Source organism: Phoxinus phoxinus (assembly GCF_949152265.1).
Source record: "Phoxinus phoxinus genome assembly, chromosome: 10".
NCBI classification, from domain to species: Eukaryota; Metazoa; Chordata; class Actinopteri; order Cypriniformes; family Leuciscidae; genus Phoxinus; species Phoxinus phoxinus.
Window position 1 is genome coordinate 14,363,448 of NC_136885.1, and position 22,159 is coordinate 14,385,606.

The following is a 22,159-nucleotide window of genomic DNA, read 5'->3' on the forward strand; positions in this document are numbered from 1 at the left end:
CTGACTTAAAATGAGTTGAATCTTCTAACATAAAAAAGTTAAAAATTGAGTTAAAGCAATGTAAAAACAAATGTTGTCATAACTTATTAATAATATAATTGTTTACAGTGTTGTTATTATTACACACATTTTTTTGATGCCTTAAATTTGCAAGTAATCAAATTGGGTGTTTAAGTCATTTGGACTTAAATTATATTAAACTGACTTTAAAAATATGAGTTGTATAATTTATTTTAAAAAGTTATAAACTTATTTTGCGTTAAAGCAATGTTAAAACAATTTTTTTACAGTGGCTGTTATCATAATAGTAGGAGACTATTAGGCCTATTATTATTATTATTATTATTAGCCTACTGTTATATTATATATGTTACCTCAATAAAAATGATATATAAAAAAACATAGGATTCATTATCAGTCTTATTTCATTTATTTAAGTCTATTTTAAAATCAGTTTTCTTCTTAAATTAGAACACGGTGAGCGACTATGTGAGTAGCCTATATATGAGTCTAAAATTTTAATTTGAAACATGATATATTTAAACAGAAATTTGTAAGTTTCTTGTCGCGGTTGAACTAATAAATTGATTTTGGAACGATCCTTTAAAATAGTTAACAAATAGCCAATATTTTCCAGCTAATCTGAGAAACAGCAAGTCCCTTACAATTGCTCACAAACTGTCACTTTCATGAATAATATATCAGCCTCAAGAATACAATTACGATATATATGGTGATTTTATTTTAACAATATTTAAAATTACTATTATGCATTCAGCATAGCTGTTAGTTAGCTGCACAGATGAAGGATAAACTAAAAAAAATAACCTTTTTAGTTACCGAGGGGCAGCAGCCGTGTGTCGCTCGCTACAGCAAAGTAAAGTACACAGGAAATAAGCTCGCTGGTGGCGTGGAAACACGGGCATGTTAGGCGCCAAGTCCCTATTTGATCTTTTTAAGGTTTCTTGAGCTATTAGCGTTCAGCGTTGTCCGACCCTCTCACAATAGCTGAACGGTGTAAAGACAAAGTCATCATGTAAACAGGCGGATGTGAGAATTGTTGGTGCACAGACTAAACCCAGAAGATTCGAGGCACAGCTATACATTTACCTCGAAGTTTGGTAAATGGCTAAATTATTCATCAACCTAAAAACAAAAACAAAATTTTCCCCTCAAGATTTGACATCTAAACCACAATTGTCTTGTTTGCTCGTCCTAACATGTAAAGGCCTGAATTGGACTAATGTATGCATATTATTTTAGGATACACAATCACAGAGCATATTAAAGATTTAAGATGATTTTTATTAAAAAAAATAGATGCTCTGGTATTAGTGAGATGCAGAAGAAGAGAATTGGGATCATTTAAATTCTTGCATGCTATTTTTTAGGCTATACACAATCACCGAGCATATTAAAATGATGTTTATTAAAAATAGATGCAATGGTATTTGTGAGATGCTGAAGACAATTGTATAGCCTACGATTTGGGATAATTTAAATCACTATGTGGATCGCAGAACATTCAGGACTATGTGTCTGTGTAATTGGAATAGACTGAAATAAGTCTTTAAACAATTTCAACCAAAGAACGAGGCTTGGATCTAATTTCCTCTCAAAAACACGAGCAAAGAACATCTAAACGATGTAGGCTACTTTTATTCATCTTCTGCAAACATTCATGAAAACCAATATAGGCAGAGTCGTGGCTGCTGTAGCCTATATTAAAAGTAAATATTTGAAAGGCACGAAACCTTCAGTCCTTATTAGAACCGTGGCTTAAAATCTCACCTGGTAATGTTACATGCACATATTTCAGACACACACTGATATTGCAAACAGGTAGCTTATTTAATTAGCCTAATAATAATTTTAAAAAATCATTTCCAATCAAATTTTCGTTCAACGCGGTTTGACAGTTCGCGTAATCTTTTAAAATTTGAGGTAGGTATAGCTACTGGACATGTTCAAAAATGTATCTTATAAATTGAAATAACGTCATTGGTTTTGTTCTATAGCTATAGCCAGATACATCTAAAACACATGCAGAGCAAGTCTATTAATATAGGTAGCCTAATTGATTATTAAATATCTTAATTATTAATTTACTTTAACGGATTTAATATTAGGGACATCTTTTTCTGACGTTATTGTTGCATTGGAATTAAATGAGCCTATATTTACATAAATGTAAAAACGTCACAACCTCGATGCAAGTATAAAAATAATAAATATTATTTTGAGAGTAATATGGAATTATTGCTCCCTTATTGTTGTCAGTTCTGATAAAATATCGCCAACCACATTTATTACGCAATAATGAAACGTTTCCTCAACGAATAATAATATTTTTTTTTTTATATTTTAATAACTATTTTGTGTTGTTCCTAAGCAAAGATCGCATAACATTAGTTAATGTTTTAATGAAATAGGCTGGAAGAAATTGTTTTATTGGCACATCATGATTCAAAGTCCAAACATCCGTCACATGCATAATTCTCTTTCTCTGAAACCAAACAGTTTGACTTAGAAGTTTTATTTGTGTGTGTGTGTGTGTGTGTGTGTGTGTGTGTGTGTGTGTTATAGCACGACATAGCTGCGAAACCAGTTGACTAAATATTTAAATTTTTACTATTTTAAGTTCCAGCCTATACAATTAAATGTAGAGGCGTAAATATTATTAGCTAATTATCCTAAATAAATCGTTTTTAATAAATTGGTCAATGGAAACTGTACAGTAGCCTAGGCTATATGTTATTTTGTCCCAAGGTATTATTACATTTACATGCAAAATTATTTTTGATGGAACACAATAGCCATGTGAAAATAAATAACAAAATAAGCTTGTTTTGAACCATGGGCTAAATATAAAGGCAGCAAGCCATCTTGTAAACACACAGGTCTTCTCAGCTAAATGTCTATGTTGTGTTTCTGTTTTCCGAATTATGAAGCCTGTCTGTTCTGGAAATAAAGATAGTGAGGCCTTTCTTTAAGCAGTTAAACCTAACAACTTTTACATTACACCTATTCAAAATCCTAGCTACATGTATCCTATTTCGACCACACATGGAGCTCGTGTCAAGGTCCACACAATCAGCCCAAATAAAAGACATTAAACCTACTGTACGCATTTCTATTACATAAAAAAGAAAATTAAATCAGACAATTTGTTAAGGTTTTGAGAACTCGTAGGTCATTCAACACGAAGCGTGACAGCTTTTGAAGGATGTCTAATGTAGGCTATTATTGGAATTGGTCATTACAGAAAGAATATTTTAAAGTATTCCCTAAGTGAACCTACCTCCTGAAAACAAATCCTTTCGTGTAAAGGTAAGCTACAATTACAATTCAGACTACATAAAGAATGCACACACTTAACAGGAAAAAAGCACCGTTAGCCATTGCAGCTCTATAAGAGCTTACACCTGTTGGATATTTTTAAGAAACATGTCTTATGCAAAAGGATAAAGGCTACCAATTAATACAATACAAAAATAACGAAACAGGAATTGAGATGTTACAATCGACGCAGAATGTATCGCCTGAATGCGTGTTGTTCACCACGTGGCCTTAAGCAGTTTGGATGATTGTTCACAATCACATTTGCCAAAAATAATCCAAATCTGACATGGCTGGCTGCTGCCGCCCGGCGAGAGAAGAGAAAACTAGACGAATACTTATTCGAATAAAAAGAGCACAATGAACAACAGTTAGAAGATAAATGTTTCATTTTAGAAATGTTTTATTTACCTCTAAGAAAAGCCTGAGATTTTTTTTCTTCTTCAGGTGTTTCAATGACCAGAGAATGTCATGCGTTAAATGGTTCAAACCGGATTTTTGGCTGTCTGAAGTCTAACTACCCCATGGTCCTCTGTTTGTAAGACCTGCCAACTAGATTACAACACAGCACTTAGGCCTCCATGCTTAATGGACTTTTTATGGGGTTGTCCTGTGATCATGTGACCTCTAGCATTATGTCCTCTCTGTGGCTCTTAGATCAGTAACATACCGCTGACTGCATTTTGGAAACTGGGAGAGCAAAAGTGAGTGTGAAAAGAAGCAAAAGACAATGAGAGAACATGAGGTGGCAAAGAAAAGTTCTGAGGGTGAATGGAGAAATAGGAGCAAAGAAAAACAAGTGAGCAAGTAAGGGAGAAAGTGAGAGAATGAAAGGTCATGTCTTGACTGTATCAGCTTCATGGAGCTGTGACCGAAGCCAGCCGGGGCACAGAAACAGATATTACACATTTATTTATAATTGTTCTAATATTTTTACTGGGTTCCAAACCTTGAAATTCACAAACCGTAACCCGTTTTGTCTTTGAATCACAAAATGTATATATATTTTTTGTCCACTCAATGAAAGTCAGTGGGGTCTAATGTTGTTTTAGACCCCATTAACTTTCAATGAACAGACAAAAACAGCTTAAAAATATCTTTTGTGTTTCACAAGAAAAAAAACCCCCTCAGGTTTGGAACAACATGAATGGAAAATATAATTTTTATTTTTGAGTGAACTTTCCCCTCAAGTCCAACAAAAATATTACAATTTCCTTGATGTGCAAAAGATCCTTAGTATTGATGACTCATCTTTATTGTGCAATGTGTATGTTACGTGCCACAGAATTCAAGGTGAGGCTTCATAAAGCATCAAAAGACATTCCACTGCATGTGACCTTGAGGAGAGAAGGAGACCAGATAAAATATGTGCTGTGTTGCATCACTTTCAACTGGTTAGCTACATTCATTAATTGTAACTGGCTTAGTTCCCTGGCAATACCTCTTCAGATTCCAGGTTTTAAAACCCTTAGAGTTTATGTACAGATGAAACATTGGTTGGTGTTAAATGAATGTGTATTCATGTATCAACACGCCAGTCTTAACGTCAAATCAACATATTTCCTGCTTTAATTTCCAGGCGTTTTAAATTGACATGAATTCGATGTAGATCCAACACCACAATTACCAACAGTAGCCAACCCCAAATATGACTCAAAGACACATTAAGAACATAACTAAAATTGTACATATGCAAACCTGTTTGCAGAAAGCTTTTAAGGAGTGTAATGGCTGATCTGAGTTTGAGAATGAAATTATAAATTTTTAATCTTTCGTTAACCTACATAACAGCCGCACAGGCAAGAAAAAATCAGAACAAAACTTCCATTCACAGCATCTCATCAATTGATTGGTGGATTACTAATTCTACATGGTGGGCGCACATGAGTAACATATTTCCATCAAGAACTTACAGCCTCAAACAAGTACAAACACACAGTCTTTTCGATCTACACATGTATTCATTCATTAATTCATTCACTCAATCATTCATGGCTCCCAGCACATGCATGCCAATGAAATCACAAAGTTGGGTCAAAGTTTTGCAAGTCAGGTCATGTGCAAGGCAGGTAGTGCTGGGTAAGGCTGTGGAAGGGGCATAGAGTGTTGCCATCTACTGGCCCTCCTCTTCTCGAAGGAACTGGAAGACAGATGAGAAGTCTTTGCTGGCGTAGCCGCGTGCGCACATCATACGGTAAATCTGATGGGCCAGAGAGCCCAACGGCACTGGGGTCTTTGTGTTGGTTGCTGTATTCTGAGCAAGTCCTAGATCCTGAGGATAAATGTCAGTAAGTGTCAATAAAGGATGTGCATAACTACACATTTTAAAAATGAACTAGCAAGTAGGTGACCTAAATTGAATTCCCCATAAGACGCATTCTTGCATAAAAAAAAATAAAAAAACCCCAGCTATTTTTAGAACGTTAAGACGGCTCGAAACAACATGACACTGTGCTTGAAGTATCACCAGGGGCTCTACACATGATCTTGAGCATTGACAACATTGTGTACACAAAGTTTGCTAAAAAGAAAGGTTTTGTACGACTCACTTTATCAGTTAGTGTTTCCGGTGGCTGGAATTTTGTCAGTCAAAAGTAGTCGATCTCCGAATGCAACGTAACATGAGGAGAGTAAAGATGGAAAGCGCCTAAAGCTTGTTTCCATGACATATTGCCATGAGCTAAGTGTCTAAGTTGTCATGCTTTTCATTGGAATTACAAGTTCATGACATTTCCTCATATGGAGTCAGTTCATTACGTTGCATTTAGAGATCGACTACTTTTGACTGACAAAATGCCGGCGGACGGAAACACAGGGAGTTGTTCAAAATCTTTATTTTTAGTAAACTGTGTACACAAACAATGTTGTCAATGCTCAAGTTCATGTGTAGAGCCCCTGATGATACTTCAAGCACAGTTTCATGTTGTGTCGAGCCTTCTTAGTGTTTTAAAAATAGCGATTTTGATGCTCTCATTGTAGTGCCCCATTCAAAAGACATTTTGACCGAAAACGAAAATACGGTCAAACTTAAAAGTGGCGTTTTCATTCTAATTATGCTTTTACACGAATGTTTGACTCGGGTAGATTAACAAAAAAGTGCTTAAGGCCCCAATATACTCACGGCAAAGTTATTTTTTGTTCTTTGTTTAAGGGTGAAATGAAGTTCGAAATACGTGACCAACGATATACTGTTATCGAAGATCTGATGCCACCCACTCTGATGAGAGCGGCGTTAATATGAAGTCTTAGCCTCTAGGTCTGATAAATATGGTACACAAAATTGGAAACACTTCAGGAGTTTCAAAGTCATCTGAATTATACAGGATTTACGGGAGACATGTCGCGTTATTTAACCTGGAAACAGAACCGTTGTGATGCCAAACCCCTTCATGGAAGAAGAAATCAGTCGTGTTTACAACACTTGTCAACACTTGTCATACAACAATGAGCACTTATCGGGATCAACTAAATGCTGGATTTTCAAAGTTTTACGGCATATACTCTTTAAAATATGAGTTTTATATAATAGTTTGACATGCTGGGCTGTTATTGTACAGCCATCAATGTTACATTTTCTTGCCCCCAAACATGACGCTGAACAAAACGAACTGTGATTGGTCTGGCTAAGCGAATCTACACAATGCTCAACAACATTGGGAAACATGATACAATAGCATTAATGTGTATGAATATAGCAGTGATAGATACTGTGTAAACCAGATGAATTTAAAAAGGTGCAAATTTCCCTAGTTTTGACTGTGAAAACAAACAGCACCACCTCTAAAATGATCACAAAAAGAAAATACATTTTTATATGAAAGCAAACCTTGGCCATTAGTGTAGTTCCAAAGCCACCCTGGTAGTTGTTTGCTGAGGGCACTCCCTCCATCACTCCCGGGACAGGGTTGTATGTGTCACTTGACCAGCAGCGGCCAGAGCTCATGTTCAAGATCTTTGCAAGAAGCTTCGGATCAAGCCCTAATCTGTGATTGCACAAAATAATCTCCAATAAATAAAAAAAGTAGGCTAAAAAAGGCTAAAAAGTAGAAAATAATTAAATCTGTAGCAAGAGTAACAGCATCAAGATAGCTGTATCATTGAAGTAATTTACTGAATCAAGTAATTCAACTGTAAACTGCACCTGATTCCCAAGTTCATGGTCTCTGCTGTTCCAATCATCCCAATGGCCAGCAGCATATTGTTGCAGATTTTAGCTGCCTACAAACAAGGAAGAAAGATGAACCCCTGGACAGCATAAATCAGCACCTTTCCAAGAATGCCACTATATTCTTAATCGCATCCTGTTTGTACCTGTCCAGTGCCAACTTGGCCGCAGTACACCACATTAGCGCCCATACAGGTCAGAAGCTCCTTGGTTGCATTGAACTCCTCCTCTGGCCCACCCACCATAAAGGTGAGCTTCCCTGAATTGGCAGCACCAACACCTGAGAAAAATAAAGAAAACAATGCCAATCATTCATATTACACCTAGGCCTGGTTTCGCAGACAGATTAAGCCAGGATTAAGCCTTAATTCAATTCGCCTTTGGCTAAGCCACGCCCTAGAATGTAGATTGACCAATCACAGCGCAGCCAAGAACGAGCTCTCACAGAGGCTCCGACACTTTTTCACAGCGCTCCATTGACTTCAACGCAGGCGTCTCATATTTTTGGTCTCGGCAGGCTATTACGTCGTCGTTTTATCAATAATATGGTTAAACGTTGTGCCTGGGGCATTTGTAACACAGATACGCGTTTCCCAGAGAGGTTGGAGGGGGTGTCCGTTTTTTCCCCTTCCCAAAACCGAAGTTAAATACTGACAAGTGTCGTCTTTGGATTTAACTGTGTTGACGTCCTCAGTCAGCGAAACCCCTCAAGATCAACAACACACTTTTGCTCTAAGATACATTTAGCTTTTAACCTTACTGTGAAGTTATACTAGTTAGACAGTTTTATGCTGGTTTAGGTTATTATGATTTCGGTTCTCTGCCCTAGCAGCTAATTGTTGATACGCTAGCACACGCTGCTAATAAATACAACTTTATACTCGCGTAGTCCGTTTGCTTTGTAAATAATAACGATTATAAAAGTCAATAGAGACCTACCCAGCTCTGCATGACAGTGTTTCTCCTGATATTGTGAGTCCCAGCCTCTGTCTCGATTAGGATATGCTGTGGCTCATTTTTTGACTGTGACCGTTATGCTTTGCCTCTATTTGGATGCCTTGTTGTTGCTTGCGTCTCACCGTATGTCTTGAATATAGCCACTGAGCCCCTTTTGCCTACTTCTATCGGACACTTTATTTGCTGCTTTATAAAAGTTTGATAAAATTTCAGCAGGAAGAGCCGTCACAGCATAAGCCATGTTGATACCAAACCAGAGCCCAGATGAAGTTGTCGGAGGTAGCAACAGTAACTAAGGGGGGCGGGGCTTAGCCAAAGGTGAATTAGGGTATTTAAGTTGTTTTTATAAATGTGCCGTAGAAAAAAAAAACATTACTGGTGTGTGTATCTTCAGACAAAACAATGGCACTGATATTTTAGGGGACCTATTATGACCCTTTTTACAAGATGTGATAGAAGTCTCAAGTGTCCCCAGAATATGTCTGAAGTTTCAGCTTAAAATACCCCAGAGATCATTAAACCATGTTGAAATTATTTTAGAGTGGATGAAAAAACATGCTGCTTTAGTGCATGTATCTTTAAATGCAAATGAGCTGCTGCTCCCCACCTCGCTTTCCAGAAGAGGGTGGAGCCTTTACAGCTTGTGCCTCGGGTAATCTGCCAGAAACTAACAAAACACGCTTACGTGGCATTGCAGTTCTTCATCATCATGAAAGTTTATTATCTGCATGCGTTTTAAATTCATATAAGCCTAAACTTCTGATATATGGTTTTCTGAATGCACACATCCGAAGCACGCGCACAAAGAGCTGGCTGTCAGACTGTGCGTCCCATGAGTATTAAACCAAGTTATCTTTCACAACTTATTTGCGCTAAAACTGTCAAATACACAATGTTATGTCAAAACACACAAAGTTCACAAACACAGTCAGTTATTTCTGTGAACGTAAAGCTTAAAGGAATACAAGGCTTAAAGGGGTGGTTCAGAATTTTGGACATCGGACCTCATTTTCAAGTGTTAGAAATCAAACTACCCTTTCATCGCATTGCAATAGTTATACTTTGTGCTAATAAATACAGGGAACAGTCTATAGCAGCGGCGGAGTGATATTAAGTTACCTAGGCAACCGAGAGAGCCGGTCCACATAACAATCACGCAAGTGTATTTACCTGCCGCTGACACTCATCACTACAGAAGCAGAGTATATTTAACGAAGAAATCAACATAGGACTTAGGAGTATGGCCACGTTTGAAAGCCATGCCAATGTTTCAGACTTTGGAGACGATGAAGACAAGGAATGTGTTTTATTTAACGAACCGTACATGTATGAGCCGGAATACACAGACGCTAACTAAACGTCCCGACTGTAGTGCGCTTCTGTTCTGTGGTTACTTTTCGGCGCAGTACTAATAACCGGAGCAAAGTAAAATTCCGCCCCTGCTGAGAAACTAGTTCCTGTAAATGTAATGCGATCATTGAGATGCAAGACTACTTTGATTTCTAACAATATTCTCTAAATAGACATTTACATCGATAGTCTGGCGTTATAATTTATTTGATTTTGGTGTACTGTGGAGTGGGTAAAACTGTTTTTAAATGGCAGGCTAGCATATACCGTTGACTCGCGCTAGCAAACTATGCAACTGTAAGGACTGGATGAATTTTTTTTTTAAACTGTCTCCACTGATGAATAACAACCAGGCTAACTTGAAAATGAGGTCCGATGTCCAAAATCCTGAACCACCCCTTTAAGCCTTGTCTGTGAAACCGTGAGCTAAATTACTTGCGTCACAGGGATAGTTCACAAAAATGAAAAATGTAATTTACTCACCCTCATATTGTTCTAAACCAGTATGACTGACTTTCTTTTGCAGAATACAAAATAAGGTATTTTGAAGAAAGTTGGAGCTGTTTTTGTGCAAGATGTACAGATTTGTATGAACAGAATTAAGCCTTTATTTACTCTGTGTTACCATATTTGATGTAGTCTGTGTTACTTCAAACTTAATTTCATGCTTGGTCATGTGACATCCAAGAACAAATGAGGTTTGATGTTTGCTGACATTTGAGGTTTGTCTCCGTTTTGATGTGATTGTCTTCGTTGTTTAGATTTTTTTTTAGCTAATTACTATTCAATTTGGATTTGTTCATCACACAAAGTAATTCTTAGTCACTCCAGAAGACCTTGTATGCATTAATGTTCTTTTTGGAACTTGAAAATACTAGACGATAGACGCCAGTGACTTCCATTGTAAGCTTTAAAAACAGCTGAAACATTCTTTAAAACAGCTCCTTGTGTTCTAAAAGTAAAAGTCTGTACAAGTTTGGAACGTGAGGGTGAGTAAATGCCAGATTAAAATTTTTTGGGTGAACAAACCTTTTAAACTGACATACAAGTTCCACAGAAGAGCATTGGAACAAAAGTAAAAGTGTCAGTGAAAATGACCAATCAGAGAATGAGCAAATCACCTGCATGAACAAGTGACTAAATTAATTGGTGACTATAGATCTAATGTGATTGTTTGCACATCCCACTAGTAACCCGTTTTAAGTCTAAAAGTTTGAGAGGATGGGTCTTTAAAATGTAACACCATCGAAGTGCCATAATTACTCTTAGAGAGGAAAGTTCTATAAATACACAAGCACTTCGCCATCTGCTGTGAACACAGACACGCATGACGTCAGGGACAGTTTGTTGTGGCTCACGTTTCATTAAGCCTCCTTCACAGGCGCTTACACGGAGCTGAGAATAATGTCTGGAGGGTCTAAGTAAAGAGAATGAGCAGGTCTGTGGATTTCTTATGACTGTTTCACAAACCAAGAGCGGGTCCAACGGTATGTTAGCCAAACCCCACTGACGCATATGAATTGGGAGAGGCAACAATTTAAGGAAAGCAAACTAGAAGCACATTGTTTTTATGTGCCCAAAGACCAGAGGGAACAACTTCCTGATTAAAAAGGAGGATCGTCATAAAGCACAAACTAGCTGTTGACTGAGTTAAACATTTCTTGTAACGCGACAACGCATGCAGTTTTCACACCTCAGTCAAGTTTATAAGAGGCTCACAGAATTGAACACTGAGAAAAGTATGTGTACAGTACATCACACTATACAGCCAATTCTGATTGCTATTGAACGCTCATATGAATGTATATTACCCTATTTAAAGGATATATGCGTATATAGGCTCTCTGAGCCTTAAACGTGTCTTCAAAACGGAACTAAGTCTCTCTCTAAGGTTTTTGAAGTCATGTCAAATAGTTATTCACATCCCCATTCTTCAACACTGAATGATCAAGGAAACAGAGAATTAACTCCAGCCACTTTCAACTAGGATCCTATTCTTATAGATTTTATATATATATTTTTCTGTTTATGCCATGTACAACAATTTTGGGGTAAAAAACCCTGAATGAAGACCTGGGACAGTATTTGGGACTAGATTAGTCTCCATTAAAACCAGACCCTTTACAGTTTCATAAAAGGTCTTAGGCTGTTTTCACACCTATAGATTGTTTTTGTTTTCAAAATAGGGACTTAATTTGTAACAATGTTGCATTTCACCTTGGTTCGGTTCACTTTTACAAGGCAACCTTTCAAAGTGTACCAAAATGTGTTCACGCAAGTCACTTGTGAGTAAAAACCGTCTGACTCTTAAATGGTCAGCTTTTCCTCTGCGTCATCCATCAAGATGATTGACATGTTCGCTCCATGAGCTTATTGTGGCTTTATTTGTAACTTTTGAGACACGTAAACACTATACGAATGTAGCCATCATTCCCGCTGTTAAATTATATACTACAGTCGCATCATGGAATTAATAATAATAAGTTACATTTATATAGCGCTTTTTCTGGGACCTCAAAGCACTTCACATATGGAAGCGGGGAATCTCCTCAACCACCACCAATGTGCAGCATCCACCTGGATGATGCGACGGCAGCCATATTGTGCCAGAACGCCCACCACACATCAGCTTACTGGTGGAGAGGAGACCGATGAAGCCAATCAGTATATGGGGATGATTAGGAGGCCATGATGGACAGAGGTCAAGGGGCAAATTTGGCCAGGATGCCGGGGTTACACCCCTACTCTTTTTCGAAGGACATCCTGGGATTTTTAATGACCACAGGGAGTCAAGACCTCGGTTTAACGTCTCATCCGAAGGACGGTGCTCTTTGACAGTATAGTGTCCCCATCACTATACTGGGGCGTTAGGACCCACACAGACCACAGGGTGAGCGCCCCCTGCTGACCTCACAAACACCTCTTCCAGCAGCAACCTGGTTTTCTCAGGAGGTCTCCCATCCAGGTACTGACCAGGCTCAGCCCTGCTTAGCTTTAGTGGGCAACCAGTCTTGGGCTACAGGGTGATATTCCTGCTGGTTTTGGCTTCCCAAATTGTGCTGATTTGTGTCGTGGAAGTCTCTCTACAACAGTCCAGTGATGACATGCGCGTGCCCAGAAAATGGGAAGCCTCAGGTACCACTTAATTCGCTATCTCCAGATTGAAAGGTGAAGTAGACACATTCTCACTCATCTTCCCAGCAATTTCTTGAAAAAGCATAACATTAAACGTTGTGCATCTGCCATTGTCACCACATGACCTCTGCAAGAGTGAATTATGTTTGTGCTTAATACACTAAAGGAGACTGAACTGTACCAACTACGTACCGAACCGTGACTGTGTACCGCTACACCCCTAATAGGCACATATTAACGATAAAAGAAAAAACAAAATAAACGTTTTTTTTATTTAGATAAAAACCTATTCATTTTGAACTTTGACTGTAATATGTGACCGAAGCTCATCCCAGGGAGACACCCCCTCCTCTCTAACACTTAACTCTGCTAAGCATTCATTCATACGATGCCATTTCCACCATTGCACTGGATCACTCATTTCATTCTGGGGCTCTCACTGTCTTAGAACAATCCTGCTGGCCACTGTGATGCATTCCATAATAACAGAAAATACACCTTTTGAAACATTTGGTATTTGGGACTTGTCACCTAATAAGCATAATTTAGGGTTTAAATATATTTTGGAGCCATACCAGCAACTTATAACATCCATAACTTGTATCCAAAATGGTTTGACCAGACTACATTCCCAAAATACAGTGTAGAAAGGTACCCATCTCCAGCTGGCATTTCCAACATAAATTATCATTATTATACAACGCATAATGTTTCGGTGACTGTTCAAAGCATGTGAATATGAGGTATGTGATTGGCTGTCGGTTGCTAAGCATCTAGTCATAACATTCTATTTCTAACACGGCTTCATTTCACACCGTACAAGTTTGGCTACACAATGCGGGGTTAACAAAGCAAAAGCACGGCTTATCCTGCTCCTGGTAAAACGCAGTTTTAACCACGTTTCTGAATTAAAAGTGTGAAACGATCCCTTACATTAAGTACTCACCCTCATGTCTTTCCAAACCCGCAAGACTTCCGTTCATCTTCGGAACTCAAATGAAGATCTTTTTGATGAAATCTGAGAGCTTTGTCGCTCCATTGACAGCTACGCAATGACTCATCAAAAAGTTCATAGAGATCGTAAAACTATTGCATATGAATTGAGCGGTTTGGTCTGAATTTTCTGAAAAAAAATGATAGCTTTATATGTTGAACAGATTTAATTTAGGCTTTTATTCACATATAAACTTAACTCGTATATCAGTTGTGGTTAATGGAAGCTCAAGCATGTTCACTTGATGTGCGAGTACCAGTGAGGTTTGTTCTCGTGTTTCACGCAACACGTTTGAGCTTCCGCAAGAGGTTTGTTCTCACACGTCTAAAATTGAATCGGTTCAAAATGGTTTTGAACGACATGAGGGTGAGTAATTGACAATTTTAAAAGCAGGGGTTAAAACAATGATCCGTGGTTAAGAGGAGTGTGAATAGTCCTACTGATGTCTAAGCATTCAGTTCATATAAATCTGTCTAAAGTCTCAAAACGTACGGAAAGAGGATGTTCAAGCTTTGCTCTGTTAAAAGTCAACAGTTGTGTCGGTACCGAAGTCAAAATAAAAGTTCGGTTTACCTTTGAAAAAAAATGGACAGAAAGAATTATATTAGTCTACTGTACAATAGATTTAACTACGTCTCCATGTATTAAAAATACTACTACTAGTAATAATAAGTGCATAGAAGGTTGCTTATTTTTAAGCAATATTTCTCAATATTTGCGTTTTACAGTATGTAGCCTTCAATGCTTATATGTATTATTTACTTATGATTAACGTCATAAATAATAAAGTAATTGAATTTTTTTTTTTTTTCTAATTACCGGTAGTTAAATAAAATAGAAAAATAGTTCCAACAGATTTTGCTGTGGTACCAAGAATCGTTTTAATGGTATCGGTACCGACTACTGGAACTTTGGTGCCGTGACATCCCTATAGACTAGGATGCTCAAAGGAAGTTGGCCTTATGAGGCTACAAAATGGACAGAAATAAAACTAAGGCTTGAATCATTCTCTGTCCAGTTAATTTCACTCTCCGCAGTTCGCAAACCTCACTGCTGCCCTTATTAGTCAAGAGACCTATCTTTATGAAACTCAGTCTACCGGTCTTGGTAACGACTTAGGACAAATCATTTGTTTGGCAAATTGGCACATTAAATTATTTAGGTCAAAATGATCTTGAATATTGAAGAATGTAGATCTGCACAGATTCAGACAGTGTCCAAATTTGCAAACTAAGTGCTATTCTTCACTATCTTATACTGTAAACAGAGTAGGGTGCTCACACTAAAAAAAAAAAAAAAAAAAATTCAAATACCCAGATGATTTGAGCACAAAACGAAGTGTGGAACGTTGAACTCTGTCATAGATTTCATTGTGTAGCAAAAGGGGAGGGGCTACCAGACTCCAATGCTTTAGGACAAACTAACCTCATAAAAAATTTACACACTAGACAATAGAGCATACAGTGCATAGTAAAAGTGCATAGAATGTGTCATTTGGGACACAACTAGAGTCTATTCTCCCCATGCCAGGTCAGAACTACAAGCATGGACAAATCAGAAAAGTTTCCTATATTCCCTATAATTTTATCATTATATATATATATATATATATATATATATATATATATATTAGGGCTGTAAACGATTAATTGCGATTAATCAAATCCAAAATAAAAGTTTTTGTTTACATAATATGTGTATAATTATTTTGTATATAGTTCTATTTATATATAATATAAATCATATACAAATATATACCGTATGCACTATGCAGTATATAAATGCAAATATTTCTCAATTATATACATGCATGTGTGTGTATTTATATACAAAATAATTATACACACATATATTATGTAAACAAACTTTTGGATTCAATTAATCGCGATTAAACGTTTACAGCCCTATATGGTCATATATATGTATATTATATACGCATAAATATGCGTTTCTAAAATAAGGGTTACATGAGAGATGACCGCATTAGTCACTGATTTTCAGCACTTGTCTCCATCTCCACCATAAGTTGAGGTCATAAGATCAATTCCCAGATGGTGACTTTTGATTTAGTCTATAACTCAAGGAGTCCACACCAATGGCTGGATTAAGAAAATGGGTAAGATGAGGCAGGTGATAAAACTCTTTCCTATCAACAAACCTGCAAATCACCCACCACACACTGAAACAGAGGACAGAAAGAAGAAAACCTGATTTTCTGTGAACGCGTCCGTCTCTTCAGCATCGATCAACACCATAGACTCGGAGGTAGGCTGCCCTGGCTAATCTACGGTATCCATAGATAGCAAAAACCGAAGAACTAGATTTTCTCTCTGCCATCACGCTTCGTACAATCTTCAGGCGAACTTCAGGCGTGTCGTGTGCATGTGATATTGTAACGTCCGCGTCTGCGCGAGGGAGGGGGATCTGTGATTTGTGCACGACCTGTGATTGACAGTCAGATCTCACACCCCCCTGCGCTGATTAGACCCGATGATCCGGGAGCGGTGGATTTTTGCAAAACAAAATAACACGCTCCAGGTGGAGTTAGAAGCTCGGGTTTTTTCTAAAACCACCTTATTTATGTTGTTCTGTCGGATTATAGTGTCAATTTCACTGAATTTGATAAAAAAAATGTTGCCGACGGCAGCTTTAAAGTAAATTTGTTTTGTATAAATTGTATCTTAATTTAAAAAAAATTTGGCCTGCATTTAATAAATGAGAAGCAAATATATAGCCGACAACAATCATGGAGGCGCGCCGCGGTCACTTGCATTGCACATCTCATCATAATAATAATTCATTACATTTATATAGCGCTTTTTCTGGACACTCAAAGCGCTTTACATAGAAGGGGGGAATCTCCTCAACCACCACCAATGTGCAGCATCCACCAGGATGATGCGACGGCAGCCATATTGCGCCAGAACGCCCACCACACACCATCATAAATTAACCGAAACTCTGTGTATGCCTCGCATACATGAGAAATACATCTGAAGATAGCTTGGAATGTCTTTAAATGAAACAATTCAAAACGAAAAGAAATAGGCTACTCTCGGATTATGTAATCAATGATGTGGGACCTGATATTCATTTATGTGATATTCATGCTTTTTTTCTTACAGTAAAGTAGCCTGGGAAAACCCAGACCACTCTCAGTTGTAACTGAGTTAGGGTCTGGCAAAGCTCCATAGACAATTCATTTCCACAGGGGCGTCACCAACGGACGTCGGATAGATCTAAAACCAATCAGAGCGATGAATAACATGACGTATGCAGAGCGACGGAGAAACATCTCGAGACTCTCAGCAATTCTCTGTTTGTGTTAACGAAAATGACAATTTTAAATCGCTTGAAACAGACGCGATAGCTGATTCGAACGAGTGATGTTGTGATGTTCCACGGCGGCATCCATCTTTGTCCACGGCGGCATCCATCTTTGTAATGTACAAAATCTGCGTCACCGTCTCTGCTCTGTCGTCATCGTGTAAAGCCCACCCCAACGTTTCTGATTGGTGCCGCGATTTCGACGGATTGGAAATGGGTTTCAATGGGCTCTTTGCCAGACCCACTTGCAGAGCAAATCTAAATTTGCCGGAAGTGGTCTGGGTTTTCCCAGGCTAACAGTAAAGCACAGTCCACAAACAACCTCCCTATAATAAGACAAATCTCTGGAGGCATGCTCCAAGCACACTCTCATCTCATCCCTTTTCCCACATTTGTAGTAATGACACTATAACCAAACCGGAAATTGTAACGCGTGTGCACGCGAAAAGTCCGTATTATTATTTTTTTGCTAAAGTCCCCTCAGGGGCTCCGTAGAAAGATGTGTGAAACAGCGCGATAAAAAAATTCAGTATAGAAAAATTAAATTTTGATGAATGGAAACTAAAATTTAAAGCAACAAACTAAATTCCCTGATTTTCCATGACTTGGACAAAAACTATATAAAATTCCCTGACTTTCAATGTCTGGAATAGACCTTTAAAAATTCCATGACATTCCAGAAATTCCATGACCCGTGGGAACCCTGTATTTAAATATAAATGTATCTTGGTAATTACATTTACATATTACATTTATCTTTAGCAAACTACACTGGTGTAGCTTTCAATAGAGCAAGGACAAATAAAAGCCAGAGGATGGTTATGATTAGAATTGGAACTGGAATTCCACTATTATTAACACGAACCTGTGATTTGCGAAAACCACAATGTTTGAACTGGAGCCAAAGATTTGTACTTGTACCTCTTCCCTGACAGCAGAGGTGTCAAAAGTATTCACATTCATTAATCAAGTAGAAGTATAGATACTAGGGTTTAAAAAGACTTCTGTAGAAGTAGAAGTATCAACTCAAGCTTTTTACTCAAGTAAAAGTGTAAAAGTACTGGTTTCAAAACTACTTAAAGTATAAAAGTAAAAGTAATGTAAGGAAAAAAATGCCATTAAGGACAAAAGCTTAGGTCGCGCCACAGGGGCCTATAGTGCACTACCCCACCTCCTCAAAAAATTTTTTTTCTAAATGCTGTAATGACTATAATGTTATATTAAAATGTTAATGTTGAAAAATTTGGGATGCACTAGGCTACCTGTTTCAGCCGTAGGCTATATATGCCCATAGAAAATGAATTTCAGTTTTAATACAATGCAAATACATTAAAGAACCATATATGTGTACTACTGAGCATTAACATGCGTTTCATGAAACAGAAGATAGAATCACTTTGACCCTATAATGTATAGGGACACACACACACACCACACACACACCACACACACACACACACACACACACACACGTCCCCAAATCAATATTTGACGCGATTTGCCCGGTATTCTTGAGCAGAAAACTGTCGATTTCTCCTTCGCTTACCGCATCTCTAGGTTTCCTTCGGAGGAGTTTTGGCGCTTCGCACAACCAAATGTAACTACAGCTTCACACAAGTTAGAAAGAAAACACAAAGCCAATCAGTTTAGCGATGTGTGTTTAGGAGGCAGAACTCAGATCTAGGCTATTAACCGCGTGTGTTATTGGTCTTTTTTTTTTGAACGATGACAACGACAAGCCGTAATGAAAACAAGCCGAAATTAAATGGGAGTAACGAGGCTATTTTTAAAATGTAAGGAGTAGAAAGTACAGATAAATAATTGCGTGAAAATGTAAGGAGTAGAAGTAAAAAGTCGGCTGAAAAATAATTACTCCAGTAAAGTATAGACACCCAAAATTTCTACTTAAGTAAGGTAACGAAGTATTTGTACTTCGTTACTTGACACCTCTGCCAGACAGTGACTAGTTTCGGAACTGTGACTATGGGTGTGTGATTTATGAAACCTTAACAACATTGTCTACACTTACATATGTGGTTTGTGTGCAGTCAGGGTTCAGATCAAGGTTACCGCATACAACGCGAGTCACTGCATCTACGGCTGTGCTTTGTATGATGTTGGAAAGGAAGTGAGAGTTTCTGTCATCTCACCTCCAGACACTGGGGCATCCATAAAAACAGCTCCCACTTTCTCTGCAGCAACTGACATCTCCTTGGAGACCGCTGGATCAATAGTGCTGGAATCAATGAGTAGGGATCCCTTCTTTACTTTCCTGTTGAATAAAGATTTTAGAATACAAGACCTGTTCGGTACAGAGTACATGTGTTATTTCTTTAAATGATGAAAAAAAGTTTCTCACCACGATCAATTCAGCTAAAATTCTATTTAATCTGGATATTAAAAAGCCCTATGAAATCAGTTTAAAACTTGTAAACTAATAATTGCTGGCTTCCGGCCACGGCTGATGTAGGACGTATAATGTAGGCGCAGTAGTTAGAAAACAAAACACCAGTCACACATTTGACCTCAACAGGCTGTTGCCAGAAACCAGTGATTATAGTTTATGTATAGTATATATTTTTAAATTTAAATTTCTTTCTTTAAGAAATCCTCTGCTTTGCTTCAAAAGGCATTTATTAACCGACTGGATTTGTATCGCATGGATTACTTTTATGATGAATGGTAGAACTTTTAGACTTATGATTTATTTAAATGCCATTACAAAGCTGGTGTAAGGTTGGAAATAATCCAAGATTATTTCAACGCAACAAAGACACTTACTTTTCTCTCAGACATTTCCAGTACAGCAATGCTAAGATTTTGGACAATGGGGGAAATGGTGATGGTCTGATGGTCAGTTTGAATATCTCACACCTAGGTGTTAGTCACATGGTCGGAGGAGATGACAAAACTTGATTGCAAATGTTCTTCTGGTCTTTTTGCTTTGGATGCTGAACTGAGACAGAGTCTCTCTCTCTCACTCTCACTCTCTCTCAACATTTTACATTTATGCTGGGTGCAAATGGTTTAAATTATCATTACATCATGTTGTAACTATTTTAAGTGTAAACATAACCTTATTGCACATTGAACCTTTTTTAATTCATGGAGTCAGATTAAAACGAGATAATTGCATATGAGAACATGCGTCTTATTTAACCAAAATTCCTTTGAGACGCTGGAAAGACTTGAACACGCGCGTCCTTAACCGGCTGTTCGAGAAACCGGAAATTGGGCCGAATAGCCGGCTTCCACTGGGAAGAACCAGGATATTATTTAATATAACTTCGATTGTGTTCGGCTGTCAAATAAGGCTTGAGTAAATGATGAGATTTTCATTTTTGGGTGAACTGTTCCTTTAAGTTTGGCTGAATAAATGTTGGATTTGACTTTTTTCATCAAGTTAGTTTCCTAATTAAACTGATGCTCAAATGTTGATTATTTAGCCTGTACAGAAAGGATGTTCTTACTTCAGAATACCATTTGCGCCTGTATACACATCTACAACATTGGGGCTGGAGGGAAGCATTGTGATGATACGATCTGCCTTGTCCGCCACATCCGCAGGGTTATCCAGGATCTGAGAACAGAGCATGAACAGTCAGAGAGGCTCATCCAAGGGAACAACTAAGATGTAATCAATCATACAAAGCATGTACATCATGGTGTTTAACGCAAGTCAGATGTGACCAAGTTACGTTTTATGTCCGTTATCCTGACCTGAGCTCCAAGCTCCTGTAACTCTTTGCAGGACTCTGGAAATACATCTGAGGCTATCACTGGATATCCATGTTTTATGAGGTTCTTTGCCATTGGGTTTCCCATGTTCCCCAGGCCAATGAAGCCCACCTGGGTTTTAGAGGCCATGGACCTGATGGAGACTAAGAAAAGACATGAATTATCTATTTAGTGTCAAATTTAGAATATCACATGGTATATTTTAGCATTGACTGAAGCAGATTAAAATAATCTAAATAAGATGTGCATAGTCTGTGCATGTTGATCAAGAGGCTGACTTGTCCAAATTTTATATTAAACATTTCCTGTTTAATATATAAGACTAAAATAAACAAAAAAAATTTAAACAGATCACAAGCTCAATTAAAACAACTAAATCAAATGCTTGTATACTTCACTTGAATCTCAAGAATGCTTTGTCCCTTTGCAAGTTGCAATCTGTTTAGATGAACTTGACTTATTAATGACAAATTACATCTCACTCCCACATTTATCGGAAAAGACTGGTTAGCAAATGCAACAGTTTAACAACTGTCCATAATTTAGTTAAATGGCGGAAGATTCTGGTGACATTTAGTAAAATTGTCTACTTGTGTTTCAGTGACATACACACGTCTGTGACTTTAGCCTAACAGCTATCGAGCGCTCCCAGTGCATTGCATTATATCAGATTTTGCTTCACGGAAAATATGCATGGAAATCCACAGTAGCGGGAAAAAAACCCTATACAATTTTAGAATAACAATGCAAACACATTACCCTGCACGGCGCTGACATGGTTATGACACTTTCCTACTAGACACCTCGAACCCCTTAACAGAGCGGCCATGCTGCTTCGCTCTTGACCTTCGACTTACAGTGACGCGATTGGATAATCGATGATTGACACATGAGCCTCCATACGTTTTATTCAGCTCGGATCTCCTCATCCAATGGCATTCAAGGGAAGGCGGGACATCCTCAAGATCTCATAATAGATTTATTTAGAACATAAATAAATAACTTATAACTGCCTTTATTTAGTATGTTATTGCATTAATCTCAACAAACTATTATTATTTGTATTTAATAAAAAGGGTTTTACTGCTTTTCTGTCTTTGAATTGTACATGCAAACAGAAACATTTGTCTTACTGTTCCACTAACGTTACTCAC

General features: G+C 37.8%; 2 protein-coding genes across 7 annotated transcripts in view; one reads left to right on the forward strand and one right to left on the reverse strand.

The window, feature by feature from the left end:
* tax1bp1b (Tax1 (human T-cell leukemia virus type I) binding protein 1b) overlaps window positions 1-22,159 on the forward strand; it is a 98,543-nt gene that overhangs the window by 43,014 nt on the left and 33,370 nt on the right. The gene's annotated exons all lie outside the window — the stretch shown is intronic.
* hibadhb (3-hydroxyisobutyrate dehydrogenase b) lies at window positions 4,484-21,894 on the reverse strand. Its single transcript, XM_079624614.1, has 8 exons — window positions 21,765-21,894; window positions 20,988-21,148; window positions 20,738-20,847; window positions 19,418-19,539; window positions 7,651-7,784; window positions 7,481-7,557; window positions 7,166-7,322; window positions 4,484-5,611 (listed from the first exon to the last, which is right to left on the reverse strand). The coding sequence occupies exons 1-8, from the start codon at window positions 21,832-21,834 to the stop codon at window positions 5,453-5,455; spliced, it is 990 nt and encodes a 329-aa protein (XP_079480740.1). The 5' UTR covers window positions 21,835-21,894; the 3' UTR covers window positions 4,484-5,452.

Excerpts from the sequence above, each read along its gene's own strand:
- hibadhb (XM_079624614.1), bottom strand. The coding sequence starts at position 21,834 with ATGGCCGCTCTGTTAAGGGGTTCGAGGTGTCTAGTAGGAAAGTGTCAT. Across the intron at positions 20,848-20,987 it reads TACAGGAGCTTGGAGCTCAG|ATCCTGGATAACCCTGCGGA; the intron begins GTCAGGATAACG and ends CTCTGTTCTCAG. Across the intron at positions 5,612-7,165 it reads GAACTACACTAATGGCCAAG|GATCTAGGACTTGCTCAGAA; the intron begins GTTTGCTTTCAT and ends ATTTATCCTCAG.